Raw genomic sequence first — 26,377 nt, forward strand, 5'->3', positions numbered from 1 at the left:
CCCTCTGGTTTGTTCATAAATCCATTGTGGTCCATTTGTTAGCACCAACATGTCAAATTGGCCATGTGTTTTTTAATTCAAAGAAATAGAGACAAAAATCTACACATTCTTCAACTTTTTTGTGTGTGAATTTATGAGATAGAAACTAATTATACCAAAATTAATTAGAAATGTGATGGGAAAGATTGACACTATTTATTGTTCACAATTATAACAACACTCATTTTGTTGCAATCCAATTAATTAATCACCATTCAACCATTGTCTTCTTTTTTAAAAAATTAAAATAAAATTGGTGAATATTTATATCCAACAATAATATCAAATAAATTATATCTAAACAAACACCTGCTATTACAAACAATCACACCCGATCAACAATAATAGATAAATTATATCTAAACAGTACATACTACAGAGTAGAACAACATTTCACACATTAATAGGATTCGAAGTCATAACCATAAATTTCGTCTATTAAATTGAACCTGGTTGACTTAACATAATTATGAAGCAACTATTGAGAGTTCGGCAGCTGATGAATGGTATCAAAATAAACTAAGTAGTACGTTGCTTATTATAAGTCCCCACCATGCACATATATATATATATATATATACATACATATTATATATTATACCTAAGTGCTATCACCTCAGACTTGGCATAATTTATTTGAACCATGAGAAACAGAATCATATTCCAACTTACGATTTCTTTTTATATAAAAAAAATAAAATAATATATAGATATGGTTAATTTTATCTGTTCGTTCGGAGAGAACAATGAATCTGCAGGACCAAATTATAGGACTTGACTTTAATTTCTTTCTTCAAATTTTCACCTCTGATTCCTATAAGTTGCTTCTGTCCGAATCACCAGTTTTGTCTTGAAAAAACTCAATTAATGTTCCTGCAAACTTATTACAAGTATAATTAATTATTCTTCTCTTTCATGCATACATATATATGTAAGAACTTTTGTGGGCTCAAGAAATTGTTGTCTTTAGAATAATTATGATATTATTTTTCTCTTTCTTTTTTGATCAAATGTTATTTTTCTCTTTCTAAAATAACAAAAGTTCTCCCTTTAAGTTTCTGACGTGGGAAAGAATCTTACAATTATCTTCTTTTTTTTTTAAAATAAAAAAAATCAAATATATAATAATTTACACATTGTCGAAATAGTTGTATTACTTTCTAGCGTTTGTTATCGTTAACGCTATACGTAAATTGATTTTAAGTTTAAAATAGGATTCAGTAACTTTACGTTCAACTCAATTTTAAATCAGCTAACGCCTACACTCACAAAGGTCATCTGGAACAACACTGATCCGTCTTAAACTATGGCCTATATATACATATATAAAATATAGCATATTTCAATTGACATGAATGATAGACCTCCCCCAAATGATTCACTTTGTAGAAGATGCAAAGCAAACTGCAGTAGCCAATTATATAAATGTGTGTGTATATATATTCCATATTATCCCTTTTTGCCATATTTTTTGTTGGGGGGGGACCTATGTCCTATGAGTCTGAACCATTAATATTCACCACAAAAATTGGGAGATTTGTAAAATTTTTGTTTCATGACTTAGAATCTAAGTGAATTGATGCATGTGCTCATCATTCTCATTCTCAATCACAACTTTTCATCTACAAATTGGCAGCACAAAAGAGACAATTACTTATACAAACCAATTCAGTGCCCTTTTTCTCACATCCAACAACATTCATCCCAACGTCAACCCCAAATTGCACTTTTAGCTCTCTAGTATAGGGCTTCAATATTTTTGTTGGTTTGCTTTACCAGATTTTTAAGATAATTTTAAAATTTAATATATTTATTCTTATATTTTCCATAATTAAGAAAACTCGACGGATTTAGTTACATAAATTTCGTAAATAGAGGACCAAATGTGTTGAGCTTTTCAATTTTGGGACTATTTCAAAAATTTTATAAAATAAATAATTAAATGTATGAAATTTTTTCTTATTTTTAGATCATTTTAAAAATCTCGTAAAACATATGAAACTAAATGTGTTTAACCACTCATTTTATAGGACTAAAAATGTGAAATTTGCCATGCATCAACCAAAGCTTCTTAGTGTGACACCACTAACAATTCAAAATTAATAAAAAAAATCTAATTAAAAATTTTATTTAAATAAAAATATATTGATTTGACAGCACTAACAATTAAAATTAATGTGAAAGAAAACCAACATTAGTTTTCATGATTATATCAAGATGGGCAGCCCCACCTCTAATTCTTGTTCCGCATATTTTGGGGAGACCCATTATTCATTTCTTGCTTAATCTCAACCTTCGAATTATGTGCAAAAGACCCAGAGAATTACATGATCAGCTCACCCCAAATAATTATTTCAAACTGTAAACATTTGAGTTTTTTACTGCACAGAATTGCAAGAAATGAAAGCAAGAGAAAATGAACAATTTCCAATATATAATTTAAACTCTCAATTTCTTATTAAAATAAGGGTCAGAAATAAAAAGTAAAGTTAGGACATGGAAAGAGGAACATCATCAACACCAACAAACCTGTCTACTGCATTTCTAGTCATGAAACAAAACTCTCAACTGGTGGCCAGCACTGTTACATAGGTCAATCTTACAATAGTGCTAGCTTCAGTCATTGCTGCTCCATCATGGTTGTCACAAATAATTCAACAAGGTAAGACTACCACCACTATACTTATGATGTTGTTGCTACTGACAATAATAATAACAATAATATAAAGGGAATGATTGATCGTAGTCGATCAAAGTCGTAAAACTAATAAGTATAAATTTTCTACGGTTCCATAAGCTTTAGAGTAATCGAGAAATTCAGTAGGATTACAAGCTTAGCTAAAAATTGTTTCATATGAAGGCAAACTAGGGAGATCACAACCTTGTTCAAGAAAAGAACAACTTAGCAGGCATGTTGCAAAATGCAGTGGACTTTTAAGGCATATGTATATGAAAATGGATGATGTCAAACTTTACCAGCACAAGAATCATGTAAACTATCAAAACTAGTCTCAAGAAGTACTCACTGAGACAGAAGTGGAGAAACGTAAGAATAGATCAAATCTCATCAAAAAGTTTATAGGTAATTCATTTTGGCTTTTATTTTTCAGACTACAGAGCAGTTGCAACATTTTACGTGCAAATATTGCTTCTATGTGAACAAGTTTGTGCAAGTAGTATAAAGCATAGTGGAAAGCAAAGTTCCCCAAATAGCTATAGCCACCAGCATTGAGGATGTTGGGGTTTAAGCCTATATTAAGATACTTAAAGGACATATACAAAAATTGAGCATGAGCTACACTGGTGGCGTAGATATACAGCACATGCCGTATGTGTTGTTATTTACTATAATGAGGTATAAATTGCTCCGTCAAGTGTTGATACTGATCACTTTCCCCATCAAGAAGGCGCAAAACCTGCATGAAATTACCAAGGTTCATGAATGCAGGTAGCAGATAGGTGGAGAGAATTTGTACACAACATAGTCTGCAGAACTAGAATACTGAAAGAGTGGAAGCAATTGAATTGTCAGTTTAATGTCAGGTCTTTCCGACAAGAATCAGACGGAATAATGTGTAATTTGTTTGCATGAAAGTTCCAAAAGATTAACATGGTATTGAGGAGCAGAAAAAAAGCTTACTTCCGCCATTGATGGTCGCATCTCAGGGTCAGTTTGGACGCATAAATATGCTGTTCTAGCCATGTGGTAAATTTCATATGTGTTATATGAGTCACCAAGACGGGGATCCGCAAGCTCATGCAATGCAAGTGTCTCAATCAGAGGTAATGCCTGAAGTACCATGATACACGTCTCAGACCAAATGCAAGATGTTTCAACAGAAAATAATACGTAAACTCAGAGAAACTGCATACTTTTATGCAATGTTTGAGAAATTAAAGTATAGATGGCTGAGATGAAAATGCAAGTTCTCTGACAACATACCCACTGTCTAATTGACAGTTGTTGGCCTTCTCTGGTGTCCAGTGCCTTGCGTCCGGATATCAATTGTATCAGCACAATGCCAAATGCATAAACATCGGTTCGTACGGAGACTATACCATTCTCTGCATACTCTGGGGCAAGATATCTAAAAAGGGAAAAAAAAGTATCAACCTCGCTTGATTTAAGGATATCTGAATGCAGTAGAAGGCAGTGAAGCACCCATGATTTTGATGCCAGTATAACTCTTACACTCACCCTAGAGTGCCTAGAATTCTTGTCTGCATGTCATCATCATCTGTCTTCCACTTTGCAAGGCCAAAATCCCCCAGCTATTCATGATGAAAATCAATAGAATCATAGACTGAAGACACAACCTCAAAATTACATCCAGTAATGATATATGATATTTCTTAGAGAAAAGCAAATACGAAGATATATCTCATATATAATGGTAAGCATAAAGAGATATGAACCAATTTTCGTCCACATTTCTCAAGATGAATCTAAGAACGAGTAAGTCTTGTAGTAAACTAATCACTAGTTGTCCAAGGGTTATCTCCTAAAACTGAGGTAACCTGATTTGAAGTTTGCCAAGTTCAACAGAGCTATAAATAAAACCATGAAAACTAATAAACATATCTCCTCCAGTTGAACATATCCCCCATGCTGCAAGATTACTATAGAGTAATTAGGAAATTCACTTACACTGAGAAAAGATATAGGGTCCAGGAATTTACCATAGGAACAAAGTCATGTGTGAGCAATATATTGCTTGGTCGCATGTCCCTATAAATGATTGGACTTCCTCGGCACTCTTCATGTAAAAACCGCAACCCTTTGGCAGTACCAATGGCAATAGCATGTCTTCGGTGCCATTCGAGAACATAACTGGTATTCTCTGTCAACATTCATGCATTCATGAACGTAGGTTTATAAGTACATTTATGAGAGTGAAGAGGTGGCTTTAGAAGCTCTAATATGTAAATTTACTTACCAAATAAATGCCATTCAAGTGACTTATTGCAGATGAACTCGTAGACCAAGATATTAAGGTTTTCCTTGCAACAATAACCAAGCAGCATCACAATGTTCTTGTGGCGTGCAAAGCTTAGGACAAATACTTCAGTAAGGAATTCCTCAAACCCTTGAGTGCTTGCTTCCTTCCGCACCTTCGCAGCAATAAGCTGCCCATTCCTTAGTTTGCCTTTATATACAAAACCATATCCACCTTCTCCTAGTAAATTATCAGATGCAAAATCATTCGTTGCAAGCTGAATCTCAGAATAAGTATATCGCATAGAGTCTAGCTCTGTCTTCAACCCACAAGAAATGCAGAGAACAGGTACATCAGAGGATCTACGCCGGCTGGGTTTTCTTCGTTGCTTTGGCATCACCGTGGGAGATGCATAACGTTTAATATCCACTCTAGGACAGTTAGCTGCAGACATCATTCATCACAATCACAGAGATCTGAGATCTTATGCAGATGTGAATCCTCTCTGCTGCTTAAGCCATGAAATCTTATGCAAGCAATATTAAAATATACAAGACCAGCATCTTTTTCCAAGTTAAAAGATCCCAAATGAAGAGGAAAGTCAAAACAAATTTCAGTACAAGAGAATGCAATTTCCATTTTCTTTTTCGAACACCAATGTACTGCCTGACCTTTATATTTACTTATTATGAACTAAGATTGATAAAGGAAACACTGGCATTTTCTTTTCACCAAGAAGACACAAGTTAAGAGCTACAGGTTACTGTTCTCGCCAGGTGAAATATTTGTAAAAATAAGTATATTCCCTGTCAAAAGGAGAGATTAAAAAAAAAAAGAAAAGTAAAGAAAATGAAACATTGACAATGTTAATTGAATCTTGTCAGTGCCACAGTGTCGAAAAGGGCTAGCAAAATGTTTAGCTGAGAAATAATGTTTATAGACCCGGAAGGTATCACATTAAATGGGAAGATGATGCATGTGTCCTAAAAGTTTGATATCTTAGAATGTATAAAACTTTTTCCAACCTGATTCCCCTTGCTTAGGATTTGACCCAAATTCATCTTGCCAGGAAAGGCTGTAGTCCTTGGAGTTGGATGTGAATGATGATAGCGAGCTGCTCTTGGCCATATCAGAGCTTTCCGAGGAAGTCGCATATCCATCATGGCTGTTAGTAGCGACTGACTGCTCGCTGTTCTCATTATCGCTAACTGGTGGTTGTGGAACAGGCTTAGAAAGTGAGTGAAACTGCTTATCATCCAAATAATCAGTTTCCCTTTCAGCACAATAAGATCTCAAAATTTCCAGTGACAAGTTATCCTGGACTAGTGCAACCTTGCAGGAAATGTGTTTCAGGTAGTACCGGCATTCCCTTCTTAGATGCCTGTCATTGTAAATTTATCAGCTATCTTTAAAAGTATAGTAACTAAAGAAAACCAATATATGATTTACAGTTAGAGACATCCATATGAAATTAGTATAGGATCAGAAGAAACAATTTAGTTAGTAACTGCTATTTCTTAAGACATTGGGACTGCCAGAGAAGAAAATATATCCTAGTATATCATACTGCAGTTTAAGTATTTATTCTCAATGACAACCAAGAGACTTGTAAGTCTCAAGGATGAAAATATTGTTTTTGGGCGATGATCTGCCTCTAAGAAGTCGTAGTTGGTAATGGAAGTCAAAAGTTGGGTTTGGTGGATCTTTGCTTCAACATGGAAAACATGGAAGGATCAAGTTACTTTAAGACAAAAAGTAGGAGCAACAAAATGTGAAGAACTTTACAAAAACTAAAATGTGCAAAAAATTGATTCACAAATATCTATTTAGAAAAGCTACCTATCAAGTATAACCCATGCTGGATTAGAAGTTGCAACTTCTTGTACGATAACCTTCCTTATTGGAGTTCCAGCCATAATCTTAACCTTAATATCCACCTGCATATGGAGAATTTTGTTGAGAAAAGGAATAATCTTGAAGAGAAATCGGGCTACTCTCACGAGAACTCACCAAAATGTGTGAATAATCTGAGAGTAGGCAAAAGAAACCATCATTGCAAACAAAAGGTGGTATAAAGTTAGGACTCTGGACAACTTCTCAGTGCCAGGCCTAACTTTGTGCTTGGCCATCAAGGCATACTACTCGAAACGTGGTACCGAACCGATGCACTTCTAATGGATAGAGAAATTTCTCTGAAAAAGTTTTTTTTCTAAAAAACTATTAGCCTCTAAGATTAAATGTTTACATAGAAAGGCGAGATATTACCCCTTGCTCTTCACATTCTTCAGCACTGTATTGGAGCATGCCCACATACATATCAACCCTTTTTGAGACTTCTTCTTCCATTGCACGGACATGTGTTGTTCCAAGGACATAATCAGGAGTCACTCCCATTTGGTAGCCCACTATGTAGAAACAATGATCAATAAATTAAGACTTACAAAACATAGTTAAGGCTAAAACATGACTAATCAAATCAACTGTAGATTTATTGACCATATTGAATTTTTTTCCAATACTTCCTCGTGATATTGTAGGATATGCAACTTCTTTTCCAAGTACATGGCTAAATGAAAGATGTAATGTAACTTCTCACGCCCAAGGCCCAGAAGAAGGTAAAAGGTTCATAAAAGCAAGAACCAAGCAAGTAATTAATAATGTCACGTAGCATTCAGCAAGGAGCAACCAATATAACAAGTCATCGAAATAAGACAAGAACAGGAAAAAGAGTGATATCCAATCCTACCCCCATTAACAGAGAGCTGCAAATTATAGATTACTTGAAAAGCATTAAACCAAAAAAAGATAAAGACTTACTGGGATGCAAGATTCTATGCAGCACTCCAAACACCGTAATCGTGTCCCCTGGATGCACGATTCCTCCCCGCATCCGTATATTATGAATAGTGTGCCTAAACTCGTGAGGACTCCGATCTTTAGTGGCATCACAGACAATCAAGATTCTTGACGTCATGAAAGCATTATCCTTAGAACTATTATTACTGCTCCCCATTGCTGATGGCATATAAACTCAGGAAATCAAACTCCCAAGAAAGCTAAACGCTTCTTGTTGAATGCCAGTATACCCACTCGATCAGTGATGAGCCCAACCAAACATATTTATGGGGCAATTCAAGAAATGGGCAGAATTTCAAATGGGATTGAGAGTAAGAGACTGACCAATCAAGATTTGCTTCAGAAAAATCTTGAACCAGTGTTTTTTGGCCTCTTCATCGTCTGTCTCAATCTTCCCGACTGCGGCTACGTTGGAGAAAGAGAATGAGGAATAATTCGGTATATTTTTCAGAGATATTCGAGGATATTCTTTCATGGTTGTGGCGGGAAGTGAGAAGCCGTCTGTTGATGAGTGACAAGAGAGATGATTGCAAAGCATCAGACAATTCTAAAGAACCCATTTTTGGGGGTTTCTCAATCGTGGACAGCCATACAGGTTTCTTGGTTTTCTCGGAAGTCGTTCGTGGGCTTGGCGTCCGTACTGTATTCGATTTGAAATATATTGCAAAATTGCCCCTGAAGTTTGGGTTATTCTCAAATTTTCCCTGTTCCGGAAATTATCTATGAATTTCTTTAAAAATATTCTTTGATCAGCTTAACACATCAATTTTTCTAGAGGGAAAGAAAAACATATGCTTAGTGCATATATATATATATATATATATATCTTTTATCATTGAGTCGGCATTTCAATGTAATTTGATATTTAACTAAAATATTAAGTATAAATCAAATTATAAGACTTTCGATAGCATTTTAAGTTTATGTTTTACGTCGATCATATATAATTTTATTTTTTAAACAAGAAAACATCGTAATTATATTAACCATATATAATCAAACACATTTGTACGTTGCGAAGAAATCAATCGAACAACAATTCTATAAGGGCATGGTGCTACCTTTGTGTACTAAAACAAAGATCTCAACTACGACGAGTTACACCATCTTTTATCTATAATCCATTTAAACTCATCGTCTGCTGTCAATTAGCCAAATAGCTGTGCACATAAGTTTAAGAGATTTGCAGGTTTGTATATATAGATCAATATATGTATTATATGCGCTTTAATGATATGAAGAACGATTAACACTCTGCCCAGAGGCGAAAGCAAGTCGTAGCAAAAGATAAAACGTCGATTTTCAAGAATATGGAGTGTCCGAGATTACTAAGAAGAATATCCTTTATTACTTGAATTGTTCAGTTTGGAGTATATGTCCAAACACCCATGTTGTGCATCTGTCTAATTCTTAAAATATGCACCAAATATCATCATCAATGTCATAAGAATCAAAGCAAGTCAACAAACCGTGTCTCTATCAGTATGCTTGAAATACTGAGTGCAATCGTTCAACAAGAAACTAAAAAAATTGTGCGGCAACAATACTTAAAACTCGAGTTAGCCAAATCATGCATGCATGCAGAGGGCGTCAATCTCCTAAAAATTTCAACTGATTGTGGTTGCTCAAGCAGATATGTCAGCAGTTGATACGATCATGTTGCAGTGATAGGCGTTTGTAGTGTGTGTAAGAGCAGAATCTTGCGAAAGCATGCCATTTCTTTAATATCTGAACCTGCTTCCTGATGATTCTGAGTAGCTCAGATCTTTCTTTGAAAGACGGTCTTCTTTTCTACTTCTCTTAATCTACATCCAAGGCTTTCAAGCTATTCTCTACTTCCAATTCTCATTCATGGGTTGATATGTAGTAGAATCATCTCATGAAGAGAGGGAGTCGCGATCAAACCACAAGGGCCTGATAATAACAGAAGAGACGTTGAGACAGACACGTTTTATGCTTGGGAGCACCAATAAGGTTCAAGGAAGATAGAAATCACATGAAAAATACGGTTTCACCTGATGTAGGACCTGTTTCTGTACAGTACTGAAACGTGGTATAAACTGCTTTGTTAGGTGTTGTAGATGATCATTCTCCCCCTCAAGAAGGTGCAGCACCTGGGGCAAGCATAGTGACTAGTGAATGTAGCACGTATAGATTAAAACATGATAAGGTAGACGATCCTTTAGTAGAACTATAATAATGGCAAATGTATATATTGAGATAATAATATAGTGCTACGCCAACATAGAAAATCCGAGAACAGAAGAAATATAAGGTAACTGGCTTTAGTTGGTTACAACAGACATCGTTCAAGTTTTATGGCCAGAAATCCAATTCAATTAGAGCTCAAGTGCTTTCATGCTTCCATGATATCACAAAGATTTATTGATTTCATTGAAAATGCAAGAATAGCTACAGCAACTGTTTCAGGATAGTAGTGAAGTTTAGATCATCTATGAAGTAAGGTGAGTGAAAATAGAATCTAAAGCATTGTATATTTACCTCCCCCATCGTGGGGCGCATAGCAGGTTTAGTCTGAATGCATAAGTATGCAACTCTAGCCATTTGGTACAGTTCATATGTGCTGTATGAGTCCCCTAGACGAGGATCAACAAGCTTGTTGAGTGCTAGTGTCTGAATCAATGGTATAGCCTGAAACACAATGACAGATAATTGACAAATTGTATCTTTATTAGTAGAGAATAAGATCACAAGAAAAGGACAAGATTGGACTGGGGCTGGTCATACTATATATCCAGGCATTAAGAGGAACAGGAGGGCCGGAAATCGTACCCATTGTCTAATGGATTGATGGTGGTTGTCTCTCATTGGATCCATTACCTTTCGTCCTGATATAAGCTGTATCAGAACAATGCCAAATGAAAATACGTCTGTTTTCACAGAACAAATGCCGTTTTCTGCATACTCTGGTGCAAGATATCTGCACAAGGTGAGAAGCTTCAATCTCAAATCATCAGGAAACTAGAGCTCTAGGCATTTAACCAATCACTTCTTGTTACATGGTAAACCAATACGTACTCAAGAGTGCCAAGAAGTTTTGTCTGTATGCCATACCTACTTTTTTCCCACTTAGCAAGGCCACAGTCCCCCAGCTGTGCATGAATAAAAGAATTATGATATAAAGACTGAAAGATAAGTTAATATCCGAGTAATGTTCAGGTTATGTTATGTTCTTGAATAGTGAGATCAAAATGTAAAATGTGCAGTAAAGCATGATGGGGAGTCTTGAAGGACTTGACATAAAATGTACTGGCTATAAAGGTTTACCAACGGAACAAATTCATGTGTGAGATATATTTTGCTCAGCCTTATATCCCGATGAATGATAGGACTTCCCCTACATTCTTCATGTAGGTAACGCAGCCCTTTTGCAATTCCAATAGCAATAGCATGTCTTCGATGCCATTCAAGAACATGTTTCATATTATCTGTTGCATGAAACAAACTCATTACACATGAGAGAGGGGGGGGGGGGGGGAATCATGCTACAACAGAATGTAATTTTCTACAAAACATAAAAAAGATTAACTTGAGAGATGCAATAATTGCCTTTTGTAGGTTCCATATTTACCACAGTTGCTTACCAAATAAATGCCACTCCAGTGATTTATTACAGATATATTCGTAGACCAAGATGTTTATGTTTTCTTTGCGACAACACCCAAGAAGCATCACAATGTTCTTGTGACACACCAAGCTTAGGAGGCATACATCAGAATGAAATTCCGAGAGACCTTGTGTATTTGCTTCCTTTTGCACTTTTACAGTAATGAGCTGCCCATCCTTAAGCTGACCTTTATACACAACTCCGTACCCACCTTCTCCCAGTAAATTTTCAGATGAAAAATCATTTGTCGCAATCTGTATATCAGAATAACTACAGCCCATCAAATACAGCTCCATTTTCATCTCATCAGACGTTAGAGGTGCATCACAATCTGTCTGCAGTTTTGTTTGCTTTTGCATCACTATGTAGGAATCAAGAGATTCCCTTTCCACTTTAGCATTGGTTCCTGTCAATTGTTCATCGAAATTACAAACATGTCGAAAGTAGAAACAGAACAAGGACCTTTATATACAAATTCGCACCCACCACGTCCCTCTAAATTTCCCGATGAAAAATCATCCCCGGCAATCTGTACCTCAGAATAATCGCATGTCTTTGCATCGAGATCCAATTTCATTTCACTAGCTGGATGATGAACAGGGACATTGGAATGACTCCTCAGTCCTTGTTTTTGCATCACTGGTGGAGAATTATCATATTTATTTATCACTTTAGTATAGCTACCTGTTGAAGACAATAATTAACATGATTCCTGATTATTACGGGCTAATTTCAACGGTTCATCAAAGTCAAAACATGGTTAATGCAAGAGCAACAGCTCAAACAAAAACTTGAATCAGAAAGATGGAAAGCTTACAGTTGATGCTTATACCAGAACTCTAAATTCAAATATGTTCAATTAACATTTCTAACCTGATTTCTCCTGCTGATGATTTGAGCCAAATTCATCTGGTGAAAAAACGCCTTGCTCCTTAGATTTGGATGTAAGTGAAGATGCAAAGCTGCTCCTCTCACTATCAGAGCTTTCCTGGGAACTCATAGATTCATGGTAGCAGGGAGAAACGCTTGGCTGCTCGTTGTTGGTATTATATTCAACAGGTAACAGAGGAACAAGCTTAGAAAATGAGTAAAACAGCTTATGCTCGGTATTAACAGTAGCCTTGTCAGAATAATAAGGCCTCAAAACCTCCAGAGAGAAGTTATCAAGGATCAGAGCGACTTTGCATGGTATGTGTTTAAGGTAAAACCTCGATTCCTTTCTTAGGTGCCTGTCATTGCAAATTATCAGCTCCCGTTCAAAATAAACATCAAGAATGCGATGAAGGTAAAATTATTATTCAACTTCAACTTCTGAAGATGCTAAAATTGATTTATCATCGATAGAGCCATCTTATGGTGCAAATTATAAAATCTTGATATCATTGTTAGTGCTAAAAAGTTATTTGAAGTTAAACGCAACAAACAGTAATTATAGAATTGAAAAATGATGACATTAGTTCAGTATGTATGCACAGTCAATAATTCAAGATAGTGAACTAAAGGCAAACAGTACCTATCAAGAACGACCCATGTTGCGTTTGAAGCTACAGTTTCTTGTACGACAACCTTATTGAGCGGAGCTCCAACAACAATCTTAACTTCTATACCAACCTACATACAGAGAGTGTTATTTACAAGAAATCATGATATCTGGACGAGCACCGCTCGCAACATTCTGTTCTTACAGATAGTTTTTCTTCTCTTCGAAAAGAAATTAGAAACAATGCTAACATCATAAAACATTTTTGCTAGCAAACGTCCCTGGTGGACCAGAAGATTCTGTCTTTGAGCAATCATTAAAATGAATACAAGAGCATATTTACCCCATTGCCTTCACATTCTTCAGCACTACGCTGGAGCATCCCTGCTAATGCATCAACCATCCTTGAGACTTCTCCTTTGATTGCACGGACTCGTGTTCCAATGAAAGAGTCGGGGCCTATTTGCATTTGGAAACCCACTGTGGGGATACAAAGGTTACAACAGAAACTTAAAGACGTGTTCAAAGTGAAAAGGCAAAATGACAGAGAAAGCACATTGAACCAAATGCATGACTATCACTGGTTCGGATGCAACTCAAGTATTAGAAAGTTGACTCTTCATCACTCAGTTACACAACCCAAACAAAAATTTGAACCAAATTCAGACCAACTACACCCATAATGAGCCAAACATGATTCTCAGAACCCCAAGCAGTTCAACATAAAAGGCATCATGAAGCACATTGCCAGAATAGACATGAACTTACAGGGATGAAGCATTTTATGCAAGACCCCAAGCACTGTAACCATATCCACTTCTTGAATCATGTCATCCCGCATCTGTATATTAGCAATAATTTCCTTAAACTCCCGAGCACTATGATTTTTAGTCGCATCATAAGCAATCACAATGCGTCCTGGCATGAGATAATTAGTACTTATACTACTGCTGCTCCTTTCACCGGGCGATGCCATATAACTAAGAGAATTACAACGTCGCAGAAACAGGAGATTTTTTTAATGCAATGCTCCAACTAACTCGACCTGATACGAAATCCACAAGCATAACACAAGAGAAAGGAGAATTCCCAACTCCTGTAACAAGAATTCTTGAACAAGAAAGAACCTTTCGTCCTAATGCTGAATCCAGAATGCTATATAATGTACAGTTGTCTGTGGTAGCACAAGAAAAAGGGCAAAGTTCCAGGTACGGCTTCAAGAATTCTTAAACAAGAAAAATCTTTTCTTTCTGCTGATGCACCTTTGTTTCTGTCTAACTCTGTCTGGCTGTGTGTGTAGAAAAGGGAGAATATTAGGAGTATATATCTGGTTGGAAGGGAGATATTCGAAATGGGTTGTGGCGGCAATAAACAGAAACCGTACATGGATGAGTGACAGCGATGATGATTGCAAAGTTGCTGTAGATAACATCAAAGTTGGGTGTTTCTGTATATTGGGCAATCAAACAGTGACTTAGGTTTCTCCAAAAGACTTCAAAACTACGTTTGTTTTCATTTACAACGGACTCAGTCTGTTACTAAATTTAGCTAAATCTGTTCCCCATCGGCCCAATGTTCTTCAACTATTTTGTTACTCTATTTGGCACTTGAATCTGGTGCCATAAAAATTTGTATTTCTACCGACTACCATATATCCTCTTTAAAAACATTATTAAAGATAATGAAATGATTAGAAAAGTAAGCCAATTTCGTATTTCAAGAAATTCATTGTTCAATGCAAGATCATCCAAACTTATACCAGGTGACCATGGATCAAAGCTTTGGCCATTGATCCCATAAGCTAAAACTTCTTACAAAATGCTAAAAGATGGATCTTGCATCCAGAGGAACTTTCTGAAGACCAGTTGAATTAGTGATAATTGATAAGTGATGACTGCAAGCATCTTTATAGTTGAAAGATAACTGATTCAACAAAGGGCTGATGACAGAATCTAGATTAAGGCAATGAAAGAAAGAAGTAATTATCATGAAAATCCTATGTCTTTATTGCCAGCTCCGTACTTTTGTTAATTATATACATACAATTTTGTCAAGCTATTGACTTCACGCGGATGGAGTGCCTATAAATGGAACATTCTGAAGTTTGACGATATCCGGCCCGCACATAACCTTGTACGTTATGAACTATTATCTACAGGGGAACATCAGCTGGGAAATCCTGCTCATGTCTCTTGATGGTTTCTCTGAGTGATTTCTCTTGCTCGTGGAGATTCAATGGGAGACGGTCATAGACATCGGTAAATAATTCTTTAAGAGAAGGTTTTTCTGTTTTATCAGCCACTTGAATTGCATTCATTACCTGCAGCAGAACACGATAAGAAACGGTTATATGGGCCTAGTACAGATGTAGATACAACAAATAGAAACCAGGTTTTTGTTACTTAAACTCAACCTGCTTCCTTATGCTTCCACGAAGCTCAGTTTCCTCCTCATCTGTCCACCAGCCGTTTCTCTGAACCCATTTTCTGTATCGGCCCAATGGGTTTCGAGCTGTTTTCCAGTATTCAATCTCATTCAGTGGTCGGTATTTGGTGGAATCATCTGATGTTGAGTGGTGACCTACTCGATACGTTAGGGCCTAAACATTGATACAGAAAAACTAATAGAGTTAATATTCTCTAGATAAGAGTTTCAGGCTGAAGAAAAGAAATGCAGAGAAACAGGTAGCTCAAACTTCACCTCAACTAGTATCGGCTTCTGCTCGCGTATGACCATTTCTCGAGCTGCACGAATTGCACTATAAACAGCAAGAGTATCATTTCCATCTATCCGTATACTACGGATTCCATATGCTTGGCCCTTAACAACGACACCATCACCTGCCACGTATAAACGAAAAGAAAAATCAATGCTATCTGTTTCAGTTACATGATGATATAAGAAACTACTCTACTGTCATCAAAGATATCCAAACTTGATAGCTTCTCAGTGTTGATAAAAACGGAAAGCATTTCAAGAATATTACTATTTCTTGCTCAACTATCGCAGTTTTCACATTGAAATGTGTGTTAAATGTGAGTTACTTGTTGCTACTATCATATGAAAGCTAAACTATACTTCTGAACTGGTCTGATATTGGGGTGCTTATGGCCCATCCATTGTTGCGGCAAATGAACAAAACAGGAGCTTCCATAACTGCTGCAAAATTCAAGCCAGCATGGAAATCTCCCTGCCAAATATCTGAGCATGTTAACATGTGCCAGGATCTCATTGCACAAATATAAAGAAAAACACATACAACAAAGGGCACAATCTTTGCCACAACTTGCAATAACAAAGTCTACCTCACTCGTGCCTCCATCTCCCGTGAAAGCGACTGCACATGCCTCCTTGTTATCCATCTTAAGAGAGTAAGCAATGCCAGCAGCCTGAGGCAGCTGCGTTCTGACAAAAAATGCAACACGTAATTTTTCATATGAACAATTTATTAGTTCCAAAAAGCTAAAAAAGATCCCAGAACCTACGCAATAGGTGATGAAACAGTGACGAAATTATGTTTCTTAGAACCATAATGCACAGGCATTTGCCTGCCTTTACCAGCATCATTTTTCGTTCCAAACAATTGGTTGGCAAATTCTTCAATCGTGAACCCACGCCACAAGAGTATCCCAGGCTCCCGATACTGCATTACACAAGATTGTTCTCAGTTAAACCTTTCCCATCTCAAAACAAGTAAAACGTATATCAGTAGACATGTAATCTACCCTCAAACAACATCCAAAACAATCTACAGTAAATCATTTACCTGAGGCAATATAATGTCATCTGGTGAGAGTGCAGCAGCAGTGGCAATATTGATGGCCTCTTCTCCCATTGAGGTCATGTAAAACGATATCCTCCCTTGTCTTTGAGCTTCATAGAAAATATGATCCATTATCTGAAGGGTCACCATGCTTTTGTACATCTTCAATGCTGTTTCTTTGTCCACCTAATGCATTTTTGTACACAATAAGTCCTTACATGACATGATCACTAACAAAGAAAGTACGAAGCAACTCCAATGGTTCTTGTCAAGTTTCAAGCTCTATCCTGACGCACCAAATAAACGAAAATCGAAACTCTTTCAACAAGTCCACGTTCTTGAAATTTAAACCAAAAAATGAATATTATTGTATATACCTGCTCAGATCTGCTGCCTGCAAAGGGATAACCATCATCATCAAGAACGCGATAGCAAGGAACTCTTTTGTCAGTGGACTCCGAAATGAACTTTATTTGAGGAGTAAATGTGACCCTTCCACCAGGAAAATCAATGGACTGTAAATTTGTCAGAAACCAAACAGTTGTTCAATTCCTTTCCAACTTTTCTTGCTCATATACTTCATTGTATGCCTCATGGGGTCTTCATAATAAAGAAAATTGCAAACTTTCTGGTAAAATTCTAATCTTTTGCCATGTAATCAACCTTGAAGTTAGAATTACAAATATACTAAATTCCTTGATCATCATTAATCAAAGCAAAACAAAAAAAAGAAGCATGCAACATTGTTCAAAACAAAACAAAATCACCTGAACATTAACATTGTGAGCATCTTGTTCCTGAAGGTCAAATAAAGGAGCATGTTGTGACAACAATGTGTGTGCTGTTGTGGAGAGGGAAAAGCAGAAAAGAGTGTCATTGACTGCAGGTAGCTGAAGGGATTCAGGGAGTTTGGCAAACAATGTCAGCCTGCAGCTCCTATGATGAATCAACACAGATTTGCGGATTGGTTGTTTGAGGATGTTGGCGAGCAAATTCATGTTGGAAATGAGTGTGGGGATTGTTTGTTGCTCAGAATTAAGGAAGAAGAGAGAGAGAGGATGGATTTTTAAGGAGGGAAAGACAGAGGAGCAGCAAATTTTGAACACGAGTAAATGCATGGAGGAGTGAAACAGACATATGCCACAAAACCGTACATGACATTAGCTGACTTGTCATCTCTTCCTATCCTTTGTGCCTGCCTGCACCTTCATAATTACTTTCTTTTTTTTTAAAAAAAAAAAAATACAATTTTAGTGGTGCGTAAGTGGTTACTATATTTTAAAAATGATCCTAAAATTAAAAAACTTTATCACATTTAATAATATATTTTATGATATTTTTAAAATTATTCTGAAATTGAATAAATTTAACATTTAATCTCATAAATCCCGAAAAAAGTTAATTAATTGTCATATTTTCTTTATTTTGGAATCATTTTTAAAATTTTATGAAGTAAAGGATTAAATATATCGGATTTTTTCAAGTTTGAGACCATTTTAAAAATTTTGTAAAGTAGATAACTAAAAGCGTTGAACTTCCTACCCCATGACATTAAAAGTGTAATTTTACCTTTATTTTTTTTTCAATAAAAACCATTAATTATAATTTTGAGTACATTAAAATATTAAATATTAATTAAGTATATCAATAATTTCCAAAGCATACATTGAAAAATAATAAATATTCAGAATTTTTTTCTACAAAAATACCTTCATATATGGACTTTGTGCTTGCTTGATTTTAGTTTTTAAGGATAATTATATTTATACCTCTTACCTATATTCTATTTTACATCCCTAAAAAACGTTAATATTTGGATATCAAGATTAGTTTATGTATTATGCAAAACACAGAAATTATTGATCTAAAGTCAGGGATATGGACGTAATTATCCTTAATATTTATAAAGTCCACACGATATTGAATTTTGATATGTGTATATATCAAAATTAAAATCTTATAATAATACAATTTTTTAAAACTTGAAAACTAAAAAAGATTTAACTCAAGTGGTGAAGTTAAAATTCCAAAACCCAAGAATGTTAGTTAAGTATAAATTAGTATTCTTTTCACATTTAACCTTAATTTTGATAAATCGATACACATTTATTTTATTAGTAACATGAAAACAATGGAAGCCTCTTGTTATAATTGATGTTTGATATTTTCTGCACCTTCCCACAAGGCATGGAACTGTCATTCCAAATGGGCCACCTTAATAGAATCTTTTTTTCTGGTGGGCCAACATTCTGGGCTTATCGTTTGGGTTCACTCCAAACTTTCGCTTTCTCATTGGGCTCAGATGGTAACCCAATACACTGCTCACTCATATCCATGTAATATAATAATAATAATATTTGGAGAAAGAGGTCTGCTATAAACTGACATGTCAGAGAAGCATTGATTTCCGTACATTTGGATGAGAAACGACAAGTGGATAATAAATACACCAGTCAAATCACTCATTTCTCATTTTTTTTTTTTTGTGGTCTACGGATTTTTTATACTCATCCACTTGATTTCAAACAAATTATAATTTTATTTGAACTGTTTTTGTTTTATTTATTTATATTGTAAATTATATTAATTCACATTCCAATCTATAATGTGCTAATAGTGTAAATAATTACTCACTTCATTTCAAACTATCAAATCACCGCACAGTTTGGTTCTTATATTTTGGGGCAAATTTCACGTTGGTCCTTCAATTTTTTGAAACATGATTTTCATTCTTAATTTTTACATATCATTGCAATTTTGATTTTTAATTTTTTTTCAGACATGGTTTTGATCTCTAATTTTCATAAATCGTTATAGTTTTGAATCATTCCGACACTCTTAAGTCAACATTTTTAAACCCAATTTAATGGTTGAATCAAAATCGTAATAATTTATAAAATATAGAGACCAAAATCGAGTTTAACCCAAAATAGAGAAACCAAAAGTGTAATTTACTCCGCACAACAGAACATGTCATTTATTGGATGAAAAGGCAAAAAAATCAACATCTAATTATGGCGTCTTCCACATTTCACATGACATCTGCATATTTCATATACAAAGAGGTTTTCTTTTTTTTCTAAAAGTTAGTATGAAGCTTAAAATTATTTCCACAAGTATGCTTGCTTTATATATATATATAAGGACATACTTACATGAACAGTTATGTACGTAGTTATACATGTGTATTAATTATACAATAAGTACTTGTATATATTGGACAGTCATCTCATCTGTAACAACCTCAAATGTCAAAAACATGTTTATTCAATATTCAGGACGTGTTGTATAAATCTCCGTCGATAAGTCTAGACTACAACAAATACTTGCATGAATGATTGTCGCATGTTCTTTACCTTTACGAGCAGGATATGAACCAATCATCTAACTATGTGCAAGAAAACCCAAAGGTAAGTTTGTCACCAAAAACATTAACCTCAATCATTTGACTAAACTGATATGTTATTACATGCAAGAAGTTCTGGGGAAGAAAGAAAAAGTAAAACTTGCAAAATTCAAGAAACAGTTACCTGGTTTTCATCCTCATCATCATCAGTATAAGATACTGCTTCTGCTTGTTCCCCAGCTCTGGCTGATTCAAACCGCCGGAAAGCCAGAATGTTGGCTGTCTTATCCCACAATTCATGTGGTTTTCTGGTGAAATTACCAGCCAAGGTCTTGTAAGAAGAGCAGGCATGAAAGAAGGAATAATTTGGAGTAATCAACCTCTCATGAATCTCAAAGGGACAAATCTTTGTCTTGAGAAAACGTGTTATGGTCCTTGATCTTGCAAGTCTGCAGATAGACATTGGGAAAAATCGTTTCCAAAAAAGATTCGAAACCAAATGTTTGTGTTGTGTGTGTGTGTGTGTTATGGGTGAGAACATATAGAGGGGTTCGTGTATGTAATGACAAATTAAATGCATAAGGCAAGCTATGACTATAAATGGGGTTGTACATGATATTTGACCAATTTCTTTGGGATTGAACTGACAGAAGAGAGTAGGACAATAAATATCCTATAGTGCCAAACTCGGGGGACATCTGTAGCCCATATCATCTAACCAAATATTTTTTCTTTTTTTTCTTTTGTGTGTGTGTGTGTGTGAGAATTCTGTAAGCAAAGTTCAAGTCATCCACATCTCTGATGTGATACACTAAACTTTTGAATTCACCAGAAAATAATTCTGAAAAAAGAAAATCCAGAATTTAAATTGGAGGGCTAAGAGGAGTACAATTCAAGTCTTCCACGTTTTTGGTCAATTATTTTGAAAATTTTCTTCTTCCAAAAAATTAATATGATGCTTTAATCTTTTAGCAGTACCATTTTAAATGGGAAGCATAATTTCCTAAAATATATATATTTTTTCCGTAACCACCAATCATTTTTGTTAGAGTAAGTACCATCTTTACCTTCAAATCTTCTAACATGAGTAATTTCACAAAGTAAAAGAATCAAACAAGAAGGAGTAAATTATATTGGGTTATTTTAAAATTTGTTATAATTATAAATACATCTCATTATTTGAAAATTATAAATACCTCTTAAAATTAATGATCGTGTGATAAATACCCTTTACAGTGGGTTTTGACGAATAGATATTTGTTAGACGACCATTCATTTTATAGAGTATTTATAATTATGAAAAAAATCTCACACGAGCCTATTGTAATTTACCTAAAAAAACTATTTCACTATTGTCCAGAATCCTAGCATTTATTAGAGGTCACGTCTTTACCTACAAACCTTTAAAGCACCACCACCCCAACCAAACAACATGAGAGTAATTACTCATAGATGCAAAATTCAAATCTAGGATCAAGTTTACATTTTAAAAGCTAAAGTGTGGGAGAGAATTAGATAGTAGTAAATTGTATACATAATTAAGGATTGCTATTATTGTAGTGATAAAAGATGCCAAAAAGTAAAGTGTAAGACAAAGGATGGGATAGAAACGGAAGCATATCAACAAGGACCAACACAAGTACGTGTCGCTCTAATCTTACACATCATTAATACATCCTAACTCATTGCTGTCCTTTCTCGACCTATTACAATCCTGCCTTAGGGTTGGCTGGCCCTAGCTGGCTGCAAGTTTGCTATCAAAAGAGGGAATTAATGGTATCAAACAGCAATAAAGAAGCTCTATTTTCCTATCTCTAGTACTGGTTCTTGGCTAAAGCTGCCTAATTCTAGTACCCATTTTGGAGTATTTAAAGCATACTAGTAGAAGTTCAACTGAACAGATTAAAGATCCATGTGAAATTTTGGCCAATTGAGTTATGATAGGCCAGCATGATGTACATCAAGGGATTTCTCTTTCTTCTTGCCTGATTTTTTGCATGTAGTTTCTAGTGAGTTGTTGAAAGTGTAGAAATATATTTGTGGTATTCACACCAAGAAAATTGGCCAAGATTACTGGAAGAAGACTTCTTACCAACAGTATCAACTCTTGATGCCATAATCCTGCAACCTCACTCCACTACGGTCGCGAAGGATGCCAGAAAACTTAATTGATCCGATTGAATTCCTGCGTACAGAAACCACAAAATTTAACGACATTAATGAAAACGGAAAAGGTAATGCAGAGGAAGGTGTCCAACTGCAGCAGTAAAAGTGATGATAGTGGTCAAGAAAAATGTAATAAAAGCACACGACTGCATGAAATGACAGCATAACTCAAAAGTAACCATCACAAATTTCTTTGATTTGAAAATTAATAGTCACAAATACATTATGATTTCAAAGTTCATCCACAAACTCCTTCAGAGAACGCTTGTCATTAATTTACTGAATGCAAGTCACTTACCAGTTGCTAAGCATTATTTGCATCCCCGTGTCTCTTGGGCCAAAAGCTGCAAAACTGAATAGATTTCCTTCAATCAACGGAAAATTCGATTTCCTTCAATAGAAAAGATGTGGTCCCTTCTAACTGCAGCCAGCTACTTTCTTTCCTCATCTACTTTCTTACTTAAAGAACGGTTTCCCATCTACCACTGTGCCCATACATGCTAACCAAATTCATTTAGGGAAGCTATACATGTGCTTGCAACTGCATTATCTTCTGTCCTACTTTCAATTATTTCCTGGCTTCGAAAGTCCCCAACAAACACAAATTATGATTCATACAAATGCTGCGAGTTAGGTCAAAATTGCAGTATCTGGAATAAATCAATTGCGCCTTTAGTTCTACCAGCTCAAAACTCCTCATCTGCATCATAAAGAATAATGCCAATTTATTTTGTTCAACCACATGCTGCTTCTGCATTGAACGCCCATATAACTGCAAGATATAAGAAATGGAAGGAACAAAGTTATTAATTACAGATGGAATTTGGGAAAAAGAAATGGAGGAAGATGTAAGAAAATTATTAATTAGATTTGATCAACAGTTTAAATAGCAGAAATAATGCAATTCTAGAGATTCACCTTTCATACATCCACTAGGTAATGTACTGACCTTTACATCTGCGAGAGCATAAATGACACTTTTGGCGAGTCTGTGAATGCAATGTTGAATATGGTTCTTTAATTAATTGCAAGAGCAGTCCTAACAAGGAGTTAAAGCGACAACTACACATTTCACCCAAACTTAATATTTCTCAAAATCATCATAAATTCAATTTATTTACAATGTAGGAAGAGATATAGCATGGTCCTCTACGCTGAGTAGCTAACAGCATTTTCCAAAGGAGCAGCTATTTCTCAGAGGTCGTATATAAATAAGCTATGTCACACACAGCACATATACAGATCCAAACTTCACATATAGTAGTAGCAACAAATGTATACAGCTTTCTGCGGTTACGTTCCATTTGGCAGAGAAAGTTATTAGCATGTCTCTTTGCAAACCATTCTTGATCTACTGAGGAGAAGAAGAGTAGAAAGCTCGAGCTTGAACTAGCCTACTCAACTGAATAACAGATCTGACCTCCATTACTAGGAAGCAAGTGACTTTAACTAGACAGGAACTTCCTCCTATAGTTTACCTTTACTTGCATTCAGAGGATAATTGCAACCAAAAAATAAATAAATAAAAGGAAAAGAAATAACGTAAAAGTCCTTAGGGTGCTGTAAAGCTACCAGTTCAAGATGCAAAGAGAACTGAAAATTACTCTATAAAGATAATTTACGTAAGTCATTTAGAGTGAAGGTGCATCAAACAAGTCTTTTACCTCCAGGGAGTAATCTACATTCTTCCTCAAAGACTGCACCAGCTTCTGCCAGGACTCTTTTGGATTTTCATATCTCTCATCAACTCTCTCACCAATGCTGATTGCTTCCAATCTCCGCTAGAGGCCATTACACCTGATAACTGTACAAGAGCACCTGAATTTTGAGGATCAAGTTCAATAATTCTCCCGGCCACTTTCTCAGAAAGAGACTTATCACCCTGTTCTATGCACCCTCTAAGAATTGCAGACCACATGTCTGCATTGGCCTGATGAGGCATCTCATCGATAAGATCAATAGCTTCTTGAAGAGAACCTGCTCTTGCAAAAAGATCTATCATGCAAGAGTAATGTTCAATACCAGGATCAATATGATAGTCGTGTTTCATTAGGTAAAACCAATTCTTTCCTTCTTCTACTAGTCCACAATGATCACAAGCAGATAAAACTGCAGTAAATGTGATTTCTGTAGGTACCACACCCTCATGTCTCATCTCATCAAATAGAGCCAAAGCTTCAATACCATAGCCATTTGTAGCATAACCCATCAACATTGAATTCCATGAAACCTCATCAAATTTCATCATTTGGTTAAACAGTTCTCTACCCACTTCGACAAAACCACATTTACAATAGAAGTCTATAAGGGATGTAGCTATAACCTGATCAAAATCCACACCAATGACAGTAGCTCTAGCAAAAATCTGTTCACCAAGTTCAAGCGATGGAATGCTAGCACATGCACTAATGGCACTAGCTAGGCTGAACTTGTCCATACTTAAGTTGATCTTATTCATCGTGCAAAAGAGTTCTAATGCTTCCACGGAGTAGCCGTTCTGAACCAGACCCACTAGCATGGAATTCCATGAGATCAAACTTTTCAATTTCATATCATTGAAAATGCAGTTAGCTTCTTCAATTCTACCAGAATCACAGTAAATGGTGATCATAGAATTAAGCAAAACAGTATCATAAGTTTTGAGCTCACCAAATAAGTTACAAGCATCAATATGACTCCCACACTTGGCATATGCATCAATTAGTGCACTGGCAACGACTAAGTCGTGAAAACTTCCCAACTTATAAGCATGGGCATGCAGTTGAATACAATTTTTACAAATGCCTATACTACTGCAGGCACTGAAAACACTAGAAAAGGTAGAGAAATCTCCCAGAACCCCTTTCTTGTGCATGCTTTCAAAATAGATTAGAGCCTCCACTGGGTCATCATTAGCAACATACCCTGAAATCATACTATTCCATAACACAACACAAGGATTAGATTTGAGTCTAAATATTCTTCCAGCGTCATCCATTCTACAGCAGTTAGCATGGCCTGAAATCAATGATGATAGAGTATAATCATCTGGATCCTCCATCACATTGAAAAGACGGCTGGCGCTATCCAAATCACCGCACTTTCCATACATGTTCATGAGAGAACTTCCCAAAACCGAATCAAATTCCACATCATCAAGTATCATCCTAGCATGAACTTGCTTCCCCAATTCAACGCCGCCGAGCTCTGTGCAAGCTCCAACTGCTGTTGCCAAAACAAACGGGTCCCACCTCAATATGCCACCACTTTCATTCATCTCCCACTTTATAAAATCCTTAAACAACATCAAAGCCATCCCTGGTTCCCCACTTCTAGCATACCCGTGAATCAATGTATTCCACGCAACTTCATTCTTATTTGGCATCTCATTAAACAACCCCTGCGCAGTACCCAACTCACCCTCTCTCGCTAATCCCGAAAGGACAACATTCCAAGAGAACTCATTCTTATGTGGCATTGAGTAAAACAAATTCAACAAACCATTTCTGAGTCCTGACCTTGCATATCCTTCGAGGAGGGTATTCCAAGTGAAACAGTTTCTCTGAGGCATCTCATCAAACAGGCGTCGGGCGTGATTCACTCCTCCACACCGCACATACATTTGCAGAAGGCGGTTGGCAATGGAGAGAGTCGAAAACAGGACACCACTTTTGAGAAACAGAAGGTGAAGCTGCTTCCCTTGTAGAATGGAACTGGGGGTGTTCAAGGAATTGAGTACACGTGCGTAGGAGTGAAAGTCTTGAAAGTCCATCGGTAACCAACGGTCGTGGTTCTTGCGTTGGTTTAAAGTTTGAGACAGAAAGTATGCAATATAGGTTTGAAATTTGGCGGCTGAAGGTCGAAAATCTTGACCAAACCTTCAACCACATTTCTACAGTGAGATTAACAAGTTTCGGTGTCAATTGATTGACAGCTTCTGTGTTTATACATATTTTGATGTTCACTTTCTCGTAAGGACTCGTTTATTTATGTGGTTTGCATAAAATTTTTATAGGATTTCATAAATAATAAATTTTATAAGTTATTTACTTGATTAATCCGATTAAATGTAGTAATATTTAAATTACTTTCCTAAATAAAATGATTGATAAATCAATATAATTATATTTTTGCCCTTTTCTTAAAAATTTAGGTTAAAGAGATCGAAAAGAATTAGCTTGGT

The 26,377-nt window shown here is 35.8% G+C and overlaps 4 protein-coding genes across 6 annotated transcripts; all 4 read right to left on the reverse strand.

The window, feature by feature from the left end:
- Positions 1 to 3,086: 3,086 nt before the first annotated feature.
- On the reverse strand, positions 3,087 to 8,445 carry LOC105179989 (uncharacterized). Of its 2 annotated transcripts, none has more exons than XM_020699351.2 (11): positions 8,157 to 8,445; positions 7,794 to 7,991; positions 7,242 to 7,381; positions 6,816 to 6,913; positions 6,002 to 6,357; positions 4,977 to 5,420; positions 4,720 to 4,880; positions 4,238 to 4,311; positions 3,983 to 4,127; positions 3,680 to 3,829; positions 3,087 to 3,455 (listed from the first exon to the last, which is right to left on the reverse strand). In XM_020699351.2, exons 1-11 carry the CDS (start codon positions 8,368 to 8,370, stop codon positions 3,378 to 3,380), a joined length of 2,058 nt encoding a protein of 685 aa, XP_020555010.1. In that variant the 5' UTR covers positions 8,371 to 8,445; the 3' UTR covers positions 3,087 to 3,377. The 2 variants fall into 2 exon arrangements, with proteins under 2 accessions (XP_020555010.1, XP_088732639.1); XM_088876513.1 differs by having other exon boundaries at positions 7,794 to 8,039.
- Positions 8,446 to 9,234: 789 nt separating this feature from the next.
- On the reverse strand, positions 9,235 to 14,588 carry LOC105155448 (uncharacterized). The gene is made up of 12 exons (XM_011071323.3): positions 13,709 to 14,588; positions 13,284 to 13,420; positions 12,974 to 13,071; positions 12,334 to 12,689; positions 11,947 to 12,144; positions 11,438 to 11,866; positions 11,121 to 11,281; positions 10,872 to 10,945; positions 10,626 to 10,773; positions 10,335 to 10,484; positions 9,848 to 9,946; positions 9,235 to 9,746 (listed from the first exon to the last, which is right to left on the reverse strand). Exons 1-12 carry the CDS (start codon positions 13,914 to 13,916, stop codon positions 9,732 to 9,734), a joined length of 2,073 nt encoding a protein of 690 aa, XP_011069625.1. The 5' UTR covers positions 13,917 to 14,588; the 3' UTR covers positions 9,235 to 9,731.
- Positions 14,589 to 14,922: 334 nt separating this feature from the next.
- Positions 14,923 to 20,677, reverse strand: LOC105180006 (2-oxoisovalerate dehydrogenase subunit alpha 2, mitochondrial). Of its 2 annotated transcripts, none has more exons than XM_011103672.3 (9): positions 20,234 to 20,677; positions 17,081 to 17,218; positions 16,707 to 16,889; positions 16,426 to 16,583; positions 16,246 to 16,345; positions 16,019 to 16,130; positions 15,641 to 15,780; positions 15,354 to 15,539; positions 14,923 to 15,260 (listed from the first exon to the last, which is right to left on the reverse strand). In XM_011103672.3, the coding sequence occupies exons 1-9, from the start codon at positions 20,627 to 20,629 to the stop codon at positions 15,093 to 15,095; spliced, it is 1,581 nt and encodes a 526-aa protein (XP_011101974.1). In that variant the 5' UTR covers positions 20,630 to 20,677; the 3' UTR covers positions 14,923 to 15,092. The 2 variants fall into 2 exon arrangements, with proteins under 2 accessions (XP_011101974.1, XP_011101981.1); XM_011103679.3 differs by lacking the exon at positions 20,234 to 20,677 and adding an exon at positions 17,471 to 17,898.
- Positions 20,678 to 21,650: 973 nt separating this feature from the next.
- Positions 21,651 to 26,293, reverse strand: LOC105180000 (Pentatricopeptide repeat (PPR) superfamily protein). The gene is made up of 4 exons (XM_088875814.1): positions 23,880 to 26,293; positions 22,514 to 22,987; positions 22,142 to 22,234; positions 21,651 to 22,034 (listed from the first exon to the last, which is right to left on the reverse strand). The coding sequence occupies exon 1, from the start codon at positions 25,964 to 25,966 to the stop codon at positions 23,906 to 23,908; it is 2,061 nt and encodes a 686-aa protein (XP_088731940.1). The 5' UTR covers positions 25,967 to 26,293; the 3' UTR covers positions 21,651 to 22,034; positions 22,142 to 22,234; positions 22,514 to 22,987; positions 23,880 to 23,905.
- Between the last annotated feature and the right edge of the window lie 84 nt (positions 26,294 to 26,377).

The sequence above is a fragment of the Sesamum indicum genome, linkage group LG2, assembly GCF_026168435.1.
Source record: "Sesamum indicum cultivar Baizhima isolate 11 linkage group LG2, ASM2616843v1, whole genome shotgun sequence".
NCBI lineage: Eukaryota > Viridiplantae > Streptophyta > Magnoliopsida > Lamiales > Pedaliaceae > Sesamum > Sesamum indicum.

Coding starts and splice junctions, on each gene's coding strand:
- LOC105179989 (XM_020699351.2), bottom strand. CDS start 8,370: ATGCTTTGCAATCATCTCTCTTGTCACTCATCAACAGACGGCTTCTCA. Junction 7,992..8,156: donor TCTGAAGCAAATCTTGATTG/GTCAGTCTCTTA, acceptor ATATGCCATCAG/CAATGGGGAGCAGTAATAAT. Junction 7,382..7,793: donor GCATAGAATCTTGCATCCCA/GTAAGTCTTTAT, acceptor GTTTCTACATAG/TGGGCTACCAAATGGGAGTG.
- LOC105155448 (XM_011071323.3), bottom strand. CDS start 13,916: ATGGCATCGCCCGGTGAAAGGAGCAGCAGTAGTATAAGTACTAATTAT. Junction 13,421..13,708: donor GCATAAAATGCTTCATCCCT/GTAAGTTCATGT, acceptor GTATCCCCACAG/TGGGTTTCCAAATGCAAATA. Junction 10,774..10,871: donor AAACTTCTTGGCACTCTTGA/GTACGTATTGGT, acceptor CACCTTGTGCAG/ATATCTTGCACCAGAGTATG.
- LOC105180006 (XM_011103672.3), bottom strand. CDS start 20,629: ATGCATTTAATTTGTCATTACATACACGAACCCCTCTATATGTTCTCA. Junction 16,346..16,425: donor ACTGTTTCATCACCTATTGC/GTAGGTTCTGGG, acceptor ATTTTTTGTCAG/AACGCAGCTGCCTCAGGCTG. Junction 16,131..16,245: donor GAGATGGAGGCACGAGTGAG/GTAGACTTTGTT, acceptor GATATTTGGCAG/GGAGATTTCCATGCTGGCTT.
- LOC105180000 (XM_088875814.1), bottom strand. CDS start 25,966: ATGGACTTTCAAGACTTTCACTCCTACGCACGTGTACTCAATTCCTTG.